General features: G+C 40.8%; 1 protein-coding gene across 1 annotated transcript in view; it reads right to left on the bottom strand.

Moving 5' to 3' along the window:
• The window catches only part of LOC131678069 (neuroendocrine convertase 2), a 388,069-nt gene that overhangs the window by 215,685 nt on the left and 155,207 nt on the right, over positions 1-17,177 (bottom strand). Inside the window, exons 4-5 of the mRNA XM_058958207.1 lie at positions 4,996-5,033; positions 4,859-4,935 (exon numbers count right to left, since the gene is read on the bottom strand). Of these exons, the coding sequence (XP_058814190.1) occupies positions 4,859-4,935; positions 4,996-5,033 (115 nt within the window). The remainder of the gene's footprint in view (positions 1-4,858; positions 4,936-4,995; positions 5,034-17,177) is intronic.

A 17,177-nucleotide genomic window follows, 5' to 3' on the forward strand; every position in this document is an offset into this window, starting at 1 on the left:
GGAATACCCTGGGGTGTGGCCAATTCGATCAAAAACCCTCAAAATGTCCTCCACTGTACTTGTATTGCAAAATCATGAAGTTTTACTTGCCGCAAGGTGGGTTTTATAACCGGTCGAAAAGTGTTCTTTTTGACGGAGGAACCAGGTTCCCGGAATACCCTGGGGTGTGGCCAATTCAACCAAAACCCTCAGAATGTTTTCCAATGTATTTGTTTTGCAAAATCATGAAGTTTTATGTGTCACAAGACGGGTTTGAACACCGGTATGAAAGTTTTTCGTTTTTCGGAAAAGGGGGTAACCCCAGTACTCCCAACAATATATCCGGAACTACGGTCATTTCCGGAAAGATGGTCTTGGTTCCTAAAACTAGACAAATTTTGTGATCGATTCTAAAAAACCGCATCAAGTTTGGTTAGAACCCGGCTGAGTACCATTATTTTTAAATTTAATATTTTTAATGAAATGGGGGTTGGGGACGTAAGAGTTAATTAGTGGAAATTGGTAAGCGAGGACTAAAAATACAAAATGTTCAATATCTCCGCCGCTCGTGCACGGATTTAGACAATCTATAGCTTGTTAAAAAGGTATTTTTACAAGCTTTCTATTTATGTGCAGTGGGACAATGTTGTATTGTTCGAAAGTTATTTGCGAAAAACCTGCTGTGTTTTGACAAAATCGCCCATATCTCAGAAAGTTAACAACATATCGAAAATCAAAATAATAGTGTCAAATGGCAACGTTAGGCCTGGCATTTGAAACTAATTTCATTAAGATCGGTTCAGCCATTGCTGAGATAATTACACGACATTTTGTACATACATACATACACACATACACATACACACATACAGACATTGTCTCAATTTGTCGAGCTGAGTTGATTGGTATATGAGACTCGGGCCTCCGGGCCTCGGAAAAAGTTTTCAAAGTTTGAGCGAATCCTATACATTTCTTTTGTAAGAGATGTAAAACCACCGAATTCTGCAACTTTTGGCGAGACATAGTGCAAGAAAATTCTGGATAGTTCCAACGATGATTCTATATAGATTACATTACAATGTAAAATTTTATTGGATTGAAAGAATTCTTTAATGCTACAACAATCATGTAAAAATTGTAATTTCAAACTGTTGTAATTGTCATGCTTATATATTGTTGATACGATGAATGCAAGAAGAGAAGTCCGTTATTTCAATAATTAAATATGAGTAAAGTGTCTAACTGGAATACAAATAGAAGTATTTAAGTCAACCGAACCGAAAGTTTTAAGTAAAATAATATTTTAATTCTGAACAATAATTCTCACAATTTCAATTCAACAAAACAGGCTTATTTCCGTTTCCCTCCTTCGAGGTATGTGGGAAAAGGAAAAAGTTTATTCTAGTACACGCTAAATGCGCCTACTTGCTCTTTTTTATTCTGGTTTGCTACCAGAAGAAAAAGAGAAGAAAAATGCAAATAGCGGTTTTTTCGCTGTTTATTCCGGATTTTCTTCTGGTACTGGAACAAACCTGATATCCAAGTCGAGAATCAGTATAAATTACAAAACTCTAGTTATGTATACAGATTTTCATAATTTTAGAATTTGGAATTACCTACATCTAGTTCGCAAACAGAAAGGATAACATCACGCAGAAGAATCAGGCCTTTTTGAAACAACAAAACGTTTAGTTGAATTTCAAACTTGACGAATGACTGTTTCAAATTGAAATGGGTGTTTCTCGTAAGCATGTTTAGTTCAACAAATCCTTCTGTTTGCATATTAAAGAGAAACATTGCTGAATCAAAATAAAATTTGTTAGATCGAACTGATCCCTTGGTTGAAAAGCAACATAATCTTTGTTTGATTTCAACAAAATGCGACCTTTTCTCTCCTTTGGTTAATGCTAAAAATTATTTTTTTGTTTCTTCGATCTTGTTTTTTCGGTTAAATTTATCATGATATTAATTGAACTAGAGGTGCGTAGCGACTGTTGGAAATATACGGATGTGATATGGCTTTTCAGTCGATAATGCGATTGCGTCGATTACTGTGTGATCTTCGCCTACGTTTCGATCCCACTATTGGATCATCATCAGGGCCTGAGAAAATTTTATTTATTTAGCTAATTAAGGACTTTTACACCAGTTGACATTAAACAAAACAGAAATACGAAATATTAAACATCGTTCAAAGCATATCTTACTTGACTACATCGACGAAGTGCTAATTTGTATTGCATACGAGAGAATGTCAGGTTCGAAAGAAACATTTACAAGAAACATTTAGTCGATAGCAATAACAAAAATCCTCTTGAAAAGTTTTGCGCTTATGCCACCAAATCCCTCACGCAATTCTCCAAGACACATCCAGATATTCTAATCACAGAGACTGATAAAGGTAATAGGACAGTAATAATGAAAACACAAGACTACGACAACAAAATGAAAAATTTGCTAACAGATACCAACACCTACGATCCAGTAAAATCAGACCCAACACCTAAGCAGCAAAGGAAGAATAACGCTATAATACAAAGATTATTACAATTGAAGCTCATAGATAAGAGAACGAAAAATCATCTTACTTGTTATACAGCTATTTGCTCTCGCATTTATGGACAGCCGAAGGCACACAAACCAGATATGCCTCTAAGGCCCGTAGATCCCAACACAACTGCACCAACATACAACCTATGTAAATATATCGCTGACATCTTACAGAGGTCTTTTAGCAGCGTTTACAACGCCAGGGACTCAAAAACCTACGCAGCTACGTGAATAACTTACAGCTACCACCAGATCACATTCTCGTATCATTCGACGTTGTATCGTTTTCACCAACATTCCAAAACAGTTGGTGATACACGACATCATAATGATGTGGGACGAGATCAAACTATGCACACACATAAATCTAGATTTATTCCTTGAAATTGTGGAATTTTGTATGGATAGTAGCTATTTTCAATTCAAAGGACAGTTCTACCATCAGAAGTTCGGCACAGCTATGGGCAGCCCACTGTCACCAATACTTGCAGACATCATTATGGAACGACTTGTCGCCACAGCAGCATTAACCGCCAACATTCCCGCAAAACATATACGCAAGTATGTAGACGATCTTTTCATGATATTACACAAAGACCGAATTCAATCCACCCTGGACATCTTCAACCAATATAATACACACCTCAAATTCACGTACGAGACTGAACAAGATCGGAAGCTCCCCTACCTTGACCTACTCGTTATAAGAATGGATGACGGTAGTTTAAAAACTGATTGGTATTCAAAACCGGTATCGTCCGGCAGACTTTTGAATTATCATTCGTTCCATGCACTAGACCAAAAACTTGGAGTCGCTACAAACTTTATTAATCGTGTTCGTACATTTTGCACTAACAAGAACAGCTCAGAACAACGTTCAATTATTTTTCAACATCTCAGACTTAACGACTATCCAAAACATCTGATCAATCGGTTACTTCACCAAACATCACCTCCACAGCTATCACAGGCAACTGTAGAACCAGCTGAACAAACACTATATCGCTCTCTGCCATTCATTAATGAATTAACACCATCCATACGCAAAATACTACGTAAGAACGTGCCGAATATAAAGATATCCACCAGCAACAGCAACACGGTTAAAAGATTATACGGTAATCCAAAGGACCCTGTTCACGAAATGCAAAAGAGCAAGGTGATTTACCGAATATCTTGCTTGGACTGCCCCAGCAAATATGTGGGAATGACCGTCAACCAACTCCAAACAAGAATGTATGGCCACCAGACACAGATCAACCAACTTGAGCAGAAACTAGCAGCTGGTTACCAATACACAGACCCGGAAATACAAGAGTTAAAGGAAAAAACGGCTCTCATGGAGCACTGCATCACCCACCAACACCGCTTCAATCTGAAAAAACCATCTATTATAGACCACAGCTTCAAAACTTCCAATCTCCCGATCCTCGAAATGTGTCATATCACAACAACTCAACACACCGTCAACCGCCGCACAGATACCGAGGGACTGAACTCTACTTATGCTAATATACTATCGCATGTGAAAAAGTTGAGGGAAAAAAGCTCTCTCCGGACCGATCAAACTACCACTCCAACCCAAAATTCTCAAAAACAATCAGATAGGAGCACAGTCCAAACGTAGTAGTCTCATATAGGTGAACAACTGCCATTACCGTCAAATAAGTTTTAGTGATATATTCGACAAAACTGCCACTTTTTGGTACAGAAAAACCCGATTTCACACGATCTGAATGTATATTTTTCGTAAGTGCTAATATTCCACGACATCCATCCCAATCATAACATATATACACAATAACCACAGGCTATAAGCAGTTCTTCAACCCTTTCGAACCTGACATTCTCTCGTATGCAATACGAATTAGCACTTCGTCGATGTAGTCAAGTAAGATATGCTTTGAACGATGTTTAATATTTCGTATTTCTGTTTTGTTTAATGTCAACTGGTGTAAAAGTCCTTAATTAGCTAAATAAATAAAATTTTCTCAGGCCCTGATGATGATCCAATAGTGGGATCGAAACGTAGGCGAAGATCACACAGTAATCGACGCAATCGCATTATCGACTGAAAAGCCATATCACATCCGTGTATTAATTGAACCAAACCTGAATCTTGTTTGTCTCTATATCAAACAATAAAATTGTTAATTAAAACCAAAATTTGCTTATTCTGATTCTTTTTCTGCGCGAAGAAGGTGCGCAGATAGTACATTCTCACTCAAAATTATGAACAAATCAATCTTATCATAGAAGAACGAATAATGTGGAAGAAACTGTATATCATTTCATGTAGCCCTCAATCCCATTGTACAAGTGAACTTACCTATTAAACCAGTCGTCGGTGTATCTAGGATAAGGATACGGATCATTGCTGCTGAAGTCATAGCTTGCTTCGGCGTTCTGTTAAATTTAAAATGTGGTCGTCAATAGATCTGAATGCATATGTCAATAAATACTTACATAGTTGAACCTCAAGTCCGGATGCATATAATCAACTCCTGTGGAAGATAAATGTTTTGAATAGCAAGATCCAACCGTTAGTTGAAATTTAATTCGTCAGATAGAACTACTATTTTGATCAGCCCTAACATAACTCCATCGCATCGAATATTGGTATTATAATTAATAAATGTACCACATTTTAATCATTGCTAGACATAAAAATAAGCTTTGGTATAAACTTCCAGGTATCAGTAACGACTGCCTTAAATGGTACTTTTCCCATGTTGATTGAAAATTTGTGTCTTATTATGATTCGTCTCTTCATCATTTTTCTGATGGGATGGATCGGGTAAGTAGTATGATCAGGATTAAGCAAAATAACGACACAGAGAACATAGACAATACAAGAGTACCTATTCTTCACTCCCGAAGGGTTTTTAGATAACAGCACTAAAACACCCCCTATGAGATATTTTCATTCAAATTCGACTTAAAGTAATTTTAGTTTATAATCTTTCGCTGTGACTTTTTGGAAGCCATATTTCAGTTCATAACCTTGATTATAACCCTTTTTAGCCAGAAAATCCACGGAATGTAAAGGAATTCCTTATTCTGGTGATGGCTATATGCTTCGACAATAAAAACAGAAGTCCCCTGCCCTCCAACTCATCTCCTCCAGTTTCTGTTTCAGCAATGTACAGCTTTGTTCGGTAGTCGGAGAAAACAAAACAATACCATACCTTACGCCAAACCCACTGAAACTGGGGATGAAAGAGTTTGTTTTCATAAAACGTTTATTTGAAAGAGCATTTGCAAAATATTTATTACGCCGGGTTTTTTCTATAACATGTTACAAAAGCTCTTAAGACTATCACGTAATAATAAAAATTAACTTCCTAATACTAACACTGATGATAATCATCACTTTAAATATTTCGATTTATCTTCTATTTTCTTGTATTTCATTGTATACCTATTGGTAGTATTTATGTAGTCTTTGTTTATTTTCTTTCCTTTATTTATATTGTTTGATACAACTTAACTAACTGCAAAGAAATCTAAATTATTTGTGGGAAGCAATCCCGATCAAAATGAAATAACAAGATTATAACAGAACACAATTTGTGTAACATATTGTGTTATAAATTTGGTCTCGTTAGTAGTTAAAATAACAGAAATTTATAACAAGTAACAACGTGAGATAAATTCTTGAAATATTTCTGTTATGTGTTTCTGATCGGGAAGGGATAAAAATCTAGTAATATAGTGGAGATAATTATATTTGAATGTTTATTGTTTATTGTTTTCAGTGTAGAATCTCGATATACACGGTTCCGGCTTTCGTAACCTTGCTACTTCCGGTTAGTATCACCGCGCTTGTTGACTCTCACGTCTAGTTATCACGAAGGTTCGATCTTAACTGACTTCCTGGAGCTCACATACTCCTCTCTCTATTTCATGTCGTTGACTCTCTCTACCTCCCTTTCTCAAAGCACGTTTGTTATACAGGGGTGGATTTCAGGCTAGCAGGAAGTTGCTTCAGGGGTAGAATCATTTATCAAATACTAACAATTGAATATCTTTAATTTATTTTTATAATTCAAACTCTCAACACTACATCCCTTTTCTGGTGTGAGAAAAAAGGAAGTTCAGTACTATGTCGTGAACATCAGTTCTTACTTATACTAATATACATTTATCCTGTTTTCACCTGCTTCGTGCAAATTTAGCTAATTCAATATTGCAACAAAAAATACTATTATTTAAGAACTTCTCGCAACTTTTGAAAATGGATATTTTGCATTCTTAAAATGACGAATGTAGTTATACCGTGTAACCAAATGCCAACGTCTTTACAGAACTCTTATTAATTGACTCTGGCCAGCGACGCCAGATGTGAAGACACGTCTTCATTTTGAAGACATTTGAAACGTTGTGACGACGGGTTTTTCATTTTGAAGACAATTTTTGCCTTTCTCATATAGAAAGGTTATGCAATCACTCTGAAAAACGTTAACCTATTCGACTATCCCATTCGACTCAGTTCGTCGAGATCGGAAAAAGTCTGTATGTGTGTATGTGTGTGTATATGTGAGTATGTGTGTGTGTATGTATGTGCGTATGTGTCAAATAATGTCACTCATTTTTTTTCAGAGATGGCTGGACCGATTTACCCAAACTAAGTCTCAAATGAAAGGTGCAGTCTTCCCATCGGCTGCTATTGAATTTTGGATCGATCGGAATTCTGGTTCCGGAATTACGGGTTTCAGAGTGCGGCCACACAGAAATTTCTCATATAAATTATAGGAAAAATTAAAAATAGAATTTTTATTTTTGATGCTAAATGCCTTCAAGGTGCATGAAACGTCGAGATTTGATGCAAACTCGACAAAAAATTTGACGACGATTCACTGTTTTGAATTTTGGCACATTTTTGCTTTTCTCGTACAGAAAGGTTATGCAAACACTCTGAAAAACGTCAACCTAATCCCAGCCCGGAGGGCCGAGTGTCATATCCCATTCAACTCAGTTCGTCGAGATCGGATTTTTTTTTTGTTTTTTGCAATGGAGAAGACCTTTACGTCCTAGCCCAGTACACGTGCTATTGGTAGGGTCCAAGCTACCGCACGGGGTGCACTGGGGGCGTGTCGGGCTCGAATGGTGACGCTGCCATTTATACCGACTAAACTCCATTGGGCTCCGCCATCGTTCCTCCCAGGAACTACCTCTCGGTATTACTTCTGGGGGGATGGCCGTATTTAATGTACTCATTCACTCTCACTCACGCGTTCATACGTCCTGTATGAGGCTTACTTGGGTGCTCTCTCTATCGCACCTTGATTCACTCTCAAACACTCCCACATGAGGTTGACTTTTGTGCTCACTTTTTTCGTTCCTTGCGAGGCTGACTTGTGTGCTCACCTTACTCATTCCTTGCTAGGCTTACTTTTGTGCTCGCCCCACCCATACCATGTGAGGCTGACTTGGGTGCTCACCCTATCACCTGGTTCACTCTCGATCGTGCCACTCTATTGTACCTCTATCACTCCCCCTGGCATCCCATGTGGGACATTTTTCTTAGGCCCCACCTCTGACATACCATGCGAGGCTGACTTGTGTGCTCACCTTTTTCATTCCTTGCTAGGCTTACTTTTGTACTAGCCTCTACCATACCATGTGAGGCTGACTTTTGTGCTCACCCTTAACATGCCGTGTGAGACTGACTTGGATGCTCACCCTTTTTACTCCTCTGCCACGCCATGAGGCATCGATAGCTAAGTCCCAACATACTACGCTACGACCCTCCCGTCTTGGCATGAGGCAGTCCACTTATACGCCTATACACTCACTCTTCTGTCTTGCTTCGAGGTGGCTGGGTTTACCCCTTACGCGGTTGCCAGTCGCTGCGCCAAACCTGCCTCGGCATGAACAGACCATTCACTCCCTTTTTTGCGCTTGGCCTTTTTCGCTCCAGCTAACCAATCACTAGTTAGCCGTGCCCGTCGTCTGTTGCTTGGTTCGCCAGATTACCTGTAGCCTACAGGCAATCTGGATGGTAGCAGCCGAGACTGCGTTCCACTTCTCCACCGATTGACACATCCGCTGAATAAGGGTATCAGGGGTTGTGTCCCAGCCACAGACGTCAAGCATTGCTCTTCTTTCGACGTCGAACCGATGACATACGAACAGTATGTGTTCGGCAGTTTCGTCTACACCTGGGCAGTCCGGGCAGACTGGGACCTCCGCGTGCCCGAACCTGTGGAGGTACTGTCGGAAACAGCCATGGCCTGACAGGAATTGTGTCAGGTGGAAGTGAACTTCCCCATGGGGTCTTCCCACCCAGCTCAATATGCTAGGTATCAGCCGGTGGGTCCACCTACCTTTCGAGGAGTTGTCCCACTCACGCTGCCATCTGGCGACCGAGGTCACCCTGGTGCGCTCGCGGGCTCCTCTATTTCCACGTAGCTCGTAGCACTCCTCATCTTCCCGAATGACCAGCCCAACTGGCATCATGCACGCTATCACGCAGGATGCATCGTGTGATACCGTGCGGTAGGCAGATATCACTCTGATGCACATCACGCGGTAGGTGCTCTCCAGTTTCTGTAAGTAACTGGTTACCCTCAGTGCTCTTGACCTAGAGGGGCTAGATACGGCAACGCCTGCCAGTAACCTACGTCTACTGGCGCACACCTTTGAGCTGTTGGACATCATTCTCGATAGAGCCGCAACAGCAGTCGACGCTCAGTCTCAGAACCCCGTCATACATGAGGTTCCATAACACCGGGCCTAGGATCGAGCCCTGTGGGACTCCGGCGGTAATCGGAACCCTTCTCTGACCGGCATCGGTCTCGTATAGCAGTACGCAGTTCTGGAAGTAACTTTCCAGGATCCGGTACAGACCCACCGGTAGACTAAGTCGGTGTAACGAGAGCGCGATGGCATCCCAGCTTGCGCTGTTGAATGCGTTCTTCACGTCAAGTGTCACTAACGCACAGTATCGAATGCCTCGCCTTTTCCTTTGGATCGCTATCTCGGCAGTATTTATCACTGAGTTGAGAGCGTCCACTGTGGACTTACCCTTCCGAAAGCCAAACTGGTTGCTTGACAGGCCGTCCGCACATTCCGCGTTCGGGGTTAGCCTGTTGAGGATAATCCTCTCAAGCAGTTTGCCAGTCGTGTCGATCAGACAGATTGGTCTGTACGCCGATGAGTCGCCTGGCGGCTTCCCGGGCTTCGGCAGCAGCACCAATTTCTGCCTTTTCCATCTATCGGGGAAACGGCACTCGTCAAGGCATCTCTGCATAGCTAGCCTGAACATGTTCGGGTTCGCTATGATCGCTGCCTTGAGAGCGTTGTTTGGAACTCCATCCGGCCCTGGAGCTTTGTTCATTGCTAGGGATTTAGCCACTGCGAGTAGTTCTTCATTCGTCACTGGAGCCACCATTTCGGCCGTGCTCGCACTGTCTCGTAGTGCAGGTGGCCAGGGGCTTGTGGCTCAAGACGGGAAGAGTACTTCGATAATCGTTGTCAACCGGTACGGAAACCGTTCTGGGGGTGAAGAGCTCCCTTTGGTCTTGGCCATCACAATCCTGTAGGCGTCACCCCACGGATTCGCGTTGGCACTCTCACACAGGTTGTCGAAACACGCTCTCTTGCTCCTTTTAATGGCCTTGTTAAGGGCCAATATCGCAGCTCGAAACACTTCACGACGGTTCTCTCTTGCATCCTCGGTGCGAGCTCTTTGCATCCTACGTCTAGCTCTGAGGCAGGCTGACCGTAGAACTGCAATCTCAGCACTCCACCAGTATACCGGGCATCTGCCGTTTCTTGGCAGTGTTTTTCTCGGCATAGTGGCGTCGCACGCGCGTGATAGAACAGCTACCAGCGCATCCCCGCTTAGACTATCGGTGTTGGCCTCCAGTCCCAGGGCCGCAGTGAAAGCTTCGCTATCGAAGTGTTTGGACTTCCACCCGCGTACCTGACAGGGATCTCCCGCCCTCGGATGCTGCACACCATAGTTGATCCTAAAGCGGATTGCTAAATGATCGCTATGGGTGTAGCCTTCGTCTACCCTCCATTCCATGCCTGGAGCCAGACTCGGGCTGGCAAATGTTACGTCAATCCATGCCTCCACCCCGTTTCTACGGAATGTACTAGCGGAGCCATTATTAGCTAGCACAGTATCGAGTTTCGCAAGCGCCTCCATTAGCGCTTGACCCCTGCTATTTGTATAGCGGCTGCCCCACTCCACTGCCCAAGCATTAAAATCTCCCGCTATGACTACCGGTTTCCGGCCCACTAGGTCTGACGAGAGCCTGTCGATCATCTGGTTGAACTGTTCTATTGGCCACCTTGGAGGAGCGTAGCAGCTGCAATAGAACACACCATTGATCTTGGCAATCGCAACACCCTCGGCGGAGGAGTGTATTATCTCTTGAACCGGGAACCGTCCCGTTGTACAGATTGCCACCATTCCAGACCCGTCCGACACCCAATTGCCGTTGCCGGCAGGGATGATGTACGGGTCTGATAAGAGGGCGACATCTGTCCTCGACTCCGAGACCGACTGCCACAGCAGCTGTTGGGCTGCTGCACAATGGTTAAGATTTAGCTGTGTGATGTTCACGGCTTCTTCTTATTTACATCACCGAAGTGACACGAAGGCCCATAGCATGTTTATGGGCTTGCTTCTTAGCGGTGCAGATAAGGCACTTGTGCGCCTTAGTGCAACCCCGCTCCTTATGCCCCTCCTCGCCGCAGCGACGACATAGTTTGCTCCTGTTTATGCCCTTGCACTCGTAGGATTTGTGACCGGACTCAAGGCACCGATAGCACCTATCCACTGAAGGCGGCTGGGGTATGCTAATTGGGTATACCGACCAGCCGATATTCAGCTTACCTTTCTCGGTTACCTTTTTGGCATCCGCCTTCAGTAGCCTGAGGTAGGCTACTTGGGTGCCAGAGGGTCCCTCTCAAAAGCGCACAGAGGCCTGCTCGATTGTGACGTCGCATTGCTCCTTGACGGCTGCGACAACATCTTCTGCGGTCGTGAACTCGTCCAGATGCTTGCACTGGAGAGTCATTTCCGCCCCTAGCGACCTGACCTGGGCGCCTTCACCAAGGACCTCTTGGGCCAAGGCCTTGTACACCGCACTAGATTGTGCGCCTCGCTTCAGCAGATCGGAAAAGTCTGTATGTGTGTGTGTGTGTATGTATGTGCGTATGTGTCAAATAATGTCACTCATTTTACTCAAAAAAGGCTGGACCGATTTGCCCAAACTTAGTCTCAAATGAAAGATGCAACCTTCCCATCGGCTGATATTGAATTTTGGATCGATCGGAATTCTGGTTCCGGAATTACGGGTTTAAGAGTGCTACCACACAGAAATTTCTCATATAAACTATATGAAAAATTAAAAACAGAATTTATTTTTGATGCTAAATGTCTTCAAGGTGCATGAAACGTCGAGATTTGATGCAAACTCGAAAAAAAAATTAACGACGATTCACTTTTTTGGATTTTGGCACATTTTTGCCTTTCTCATATAGAAAGGTTATGCAATCACTTTGAAAAACAAAAATCTAATCCCAACCCGGAGAGTCGAGGGTCATATCCCATTCGACTCAGTTCGTCGAGATCGGAAAAATTCTGTATATGTGTGTATGTGTGCGTATGTGTGTGTATGTGTGTGTATGTGTGGGTGTATGTGCGTATGTGTCAAATAATGTCACTCATTTTTCTCAGAGATGGCTGGACCGATTTGCCCAAACTTAGTCTCAAATGAAAGATGCATCGGCTGATATTGAATTTTGGATCGGCTGATATTGAATTTTGGATCGATCGGAATTCTGGTTCCGGAAGTACGGGTTTAAGAGTGCGGCCACACAGAAATTTCTCATATAAACTATAGGAAAAATTAAAAATAGAATTTTTATTTTTGATGCTAAATGTCTTCAAGGTGCATGAAACGTCGAGATTTGATGCAAACTCGAAAAAAATTTGACGATGATTCACTTTTTTGGATTTTGGCACATTTTTGCCTTTCTCATATAGAAGGGTTATGCAATCACTCTGAAAAATGTCAAACTAATTCCGGCCCGGAGGGCCGGATGTCATATCTCATTCGACTCAGTACGTCGAGATCGGAAAAAGTCTGTATATGTGTGTGTATATGTGTATGTGTTTTTTTACAATGGAGAAGACGTTTACGTCCTAACCCAGTACACGTGCTATTAGTAGGTGTCCAAGCTACCACACGGGGTGTACTGGGGGCGTGTCGGGCTCGAATGGTGACGCTGTCATTAATACTAACTAAACTCCATTGGGCTCCGCCATCGTTCCCCCCAGGAACTACCTCTCGGTATTACTTCTGGGGGGATGGCTGTACTAGATGTACTCATTCACTCTTACTCACGCGTTCATACGTCCTGTATGAGGCTTACTTGGGTGCTCTCTCTATCGCACCTTGATTCACTCTCAAACACTCCACATGAGGCTGACTTTTGTGCTCACCTTTCACCTGGTTCACTCTCGATCGTGCCACTCTATTGTACCTCTATCACTCCCCCTGGCATCCCATGTGGGACATTTTTCTTAGGCCCCACTTCTGACATACCATGCGAGGCTGACTTGTGTGCTCACCTTTTTCATTCCTTGCTAGGCTTACTTTTGTGCTAGCCTCTACCATACCATGTGAGGCTGACTTTTGTGTGTTAAGAGATCTGACAAGATATTTGTAAGTAGGATACAAGTGATATTTTAGAAGTACATCACTCGGGGGTACGGTTAGGAATGAATTTTATGTTATATAAGTAATCTAAATAAACATTCTTTGTATGTTGTATTATTAGTACTATATCAAAATATGTTTTATTCATGATTTATGTACTCTGTCTATCTTTTCTCCAATTTGAATGTCTACATTTGTTCCCATGTCTTCAATAACTTTGTATGGTCCAAGTTAAATACTATCCAATTTTGATCCTACTTCATTCCTCAAAAGTATAAGATCTCCTGTTGTAGGTTTTTTCTTCTGAAGACTGGTTGTAATCTTTTACTCGTTTTGTTTTATCTTTCAATATTTTCTTTCTTACTTCTTTTTGTGATAATTGTAATTTAAATTTAAGTTGTTTTACATAATCTTCAATATTATACAATGGATCTATTTTCTCAATTTCTGATGATAAGTTTGAAGGTAGGTTACATAATTTTACATCATATGGTGTCTTATTTGTTGTAGTGTGTACAGTTGTGTTAAATGCAAATTGATAATATTTAATCCAAGTATTCAATTCTTGTGCTGAATTTCCGCAATATATGCGTAGGAAATTTCCTAAATTTTTGTGCGAATTCTCTAATCCACCGATTGTTTGATGGTGATATGCTGTCGAATTTAGTTTGTCAATTTTTAATAATTTGCATACCTCTGAGAATAATTTCGACATGAATTCCGTTCCTCTGTCAGTAATTATTTTCATGGGTACGCCATGGTTTAGAATAATAGTTTCAACAAATGCCCTTGCGACTGTTTCTGTGGATTTATTTTTGATTGCGGTTGCTGTGACATATTTTGTTAGATCGCATTGTGACGTCAATACATATTGGTGACCTTCTGGGTTTGGTAGTAAAGGACCTACCAAATCTAAATATACTGTTTCAAAAGCTGTTGAAGGGGTTGTTGTTATAATCATTGGCGTTCTTTTTTGATTTATAATTTTGTTCTTTTGACAAGGTTCACATCTCTTTATGAAATCTTCAATATCTTTTTTCATATTTGTCCAATAAAATCTTTGTTTGATTGTTCGTAATGTCCTCTCTATTTCTGCATGTCCTGCCGTTGGAAGTGTGTGGTAATCATTTATAATTAATTTTTTCTTCATATTGTCGTCGACGTATTTTAACTCTTTTTTCAATAAGTATATAGGTGGCATGCCCTTGGTAAGATCATTCATATGAATGTCATTATAGAATTTTAGCGCTTTTTCATCTATTTTCGTAATAATGAGCTCATTGATTTTATGTTCCACATAAATTTTATTTAGCGTTTGTATTGTCCGCCGTAGCTGAACTAATGTTTTCGCTGGTTTTATTATAACTGCATTTTTATGTAATGCGATTTTTACTTCCGGCATTCCATGAACATCATCTATCACCATTTCCATCGTTTTACTAATTTCAAGTTGCTGGCCAGGCACCTTATCGTTAGTGTTAGTTGATGAATGGTTTATATCTGATGTGTTATTCTGTGCTCTTGTTGTTATTAGGACTTCTTTTTCAATCTTTTTATGTAAGTCTTTCAATTCCTTAATGGCCATTCGTGATAATGCATCCGCAACAGCATTGTCTTTTCCTTTTTTGTAAATTATTTCAAAATTGTATTCTTCCAGTGCAAGTCTAAATTTTATTAGTCTACTGGAAGGCTTGTTCAGGCTAAATAAGTAAACTAGCGGTCTGTGGTCCGAAAACACTTCAAATCTTCTGCCATATAAATAAGAATTAAAGTGTTTTATAGCCCAGACCACTGCTAAAAGTACTTTCTCTATCGTGGAATAATTTTGTTCTGCTGGATTCAATGCCTTACTTGCGTATGCAACAGGTTTTCCTGTTCTATTCGATAGTACAGCTCCTATCGCATAGCCAGAGGCGTCCGTATGGGATGATCCATAAATGACGTAGCATTTTTCGAGTGATTTTTAACACCCCCCTTGAGTTTTGTATATTGTGATGATGTGTGACGACAGGGGGTAGGGGGTCATGTCATGCTACGTAGCTTTTTTAAAGGGGAATAGGGGTTGACCTGATGTCACGACAATCTTACCCGTTTCATGTAACTAACATCGTTTTTGATTTTTTTTAGATTTTTTACGGGGACAACGAGGGGGGTGAGGGTTACCGTCAAGCTACGTAATTATCAGGGGGGTATATAGAATTTTGTGACGAAATGCTACGATGGGGGAGGGGGGTGTTAAAAATCACTCGAAAAATGCTACGTCATTTATGGATCATCCCTTATATCGTCTTTTTTCATTTGTTAAATTTGTTTATCTATTTCTTCCTTATGACAATGAGGTAGTCTATAAGGTTTGGTATATGCAGGATGGGTATTTGGTTTAACGCTTATTGTTGGTTGATAAATTTGCGTTGTTGTTAGTTTGTCATTTTTTAAGCAAAAAATATCAGTACTTCGCACATATTTTCATAATAATGCTTTTTTCTTCTCCATTTAAATGATTCAATGGCACTTCATCCAGAAGTTCCTCGACACGTTTGACGTTATGTCGTGCTACTTCATTCGTGTTTAATATCGTATAATTTATAGCTGGTTTTATGTTAGGTTTCAAGTTGTCTAATGTTATATCGGAGTTCCTTAAGTTCATTATTTTAACGGGTATTTTTCCATCTCTAACTCTTGCTAAAGACTTAGCTATATAGATAGATGGTGTGCATTCTTGACTCAGTATAATAACTTCTTCATTGTTCTGATTTTCGCATTCTAGATATGTTATAATTTCAGTTCTAGCTGGTAAGTTGACCGCGAAAGAATTATTTTGGGATAATGGTATATTCAAAATTTTATTATCTCGTTGAAGCATTAGAAGGTATTTCTCAAAATCAATTTTTGCACCGTATTTTTTAAGAAAATCAGTACCTAGTAGGCCTTTTATATTTGATGGTAGGCTCGGTACAATGTGTAATCTCACTTGAAAATAGTATCTCCAAATTTTAAGTAAGTGTTGATGTATCCAATGGACTGCGATGTTCCATTGATTCCTCGTATCCTTATTTTCTCTTCCTGGTAAATATGCATATTTCTTGGAACATATTGTTGATCAAGGATGCTACATGACGCACCAGTGTCAACAATAAATTTTAAATTTACATTAGCTAATAAGAAATTTGCTCTTAGAAATGTATTGGTAGATGTTTCTCTTGAATTAACGAAATAAATCGATTAAATTGCTTTCTTGATCTTGTTGTTGTTGTTGTGGCTGGGTTTTTGGTGCTGCCTGCTGATTTAGAGCATCTGTACCGTTGGCCAAATTCACATCATTCCGGCCACGATAACTTCCACGTCCTCTACCGGAGTTGTTTCCTCTGGTATTATGGTGGAAATTTTGGTTTTGTTGATTAAAATTTCCCCTTCCGCGATTATGTCCATGGTTTCTTCCTCTACCTCCACAGCGGAAGTATCTTGGATAATATCCACGGTTTCTAGAGATGAATGCAGACCTGGTCTGTGATGGACCGGCATACATCCACATTGCGGATTCTTCTTCATTGTTGTTAACTTCCAGGGCATCACTTATTGCCTTTGTAAGTGTGCTTGGGTTCCTGGCTTTTAAGAAAAATTGTGCTCGGTGATCCTTAAGGCCGTTCACGAAAGATCTGACAGCAATTGGCTGTACAATCGCGTCAGATGCCGCTTCGTCAACGAAGGTACCACTTAACACGTGTGCTGCTGCAAGTTTTGCGGCAAGTTCACTTATTTCGTGCCCGTATTCGCTAATAGATTTTTTATTTTGCTTCACACTGGCCATTTCGGATTCTATGGCCTGTGGACTAAACTTAATCGAAAATTTTTGTTTAAGTTTAATTTTTACGTCATCGAGGGTCGTAGCGGTGTTGATTACACCATGCGCTGGACCTATTAAACGTGTTTTTAAAAATTTGATTATTTCCATTTCCGATACTCCGT

Source organism: Topomyia yanbarensis, chromosome 1 (genome assembly GCF_030247195.1).
Source record: "Topomyia yanbarensis strain Yona2022 chromosome 1, ASM3024719v1, whole genome shotgun sequence".
NCBI classification, from domain to species: Eukaryota; Metazoa; Arthropoda; class Insecta; order Diptera; family Culicidae; genus Topomyia; species Topomyia yanbarensis.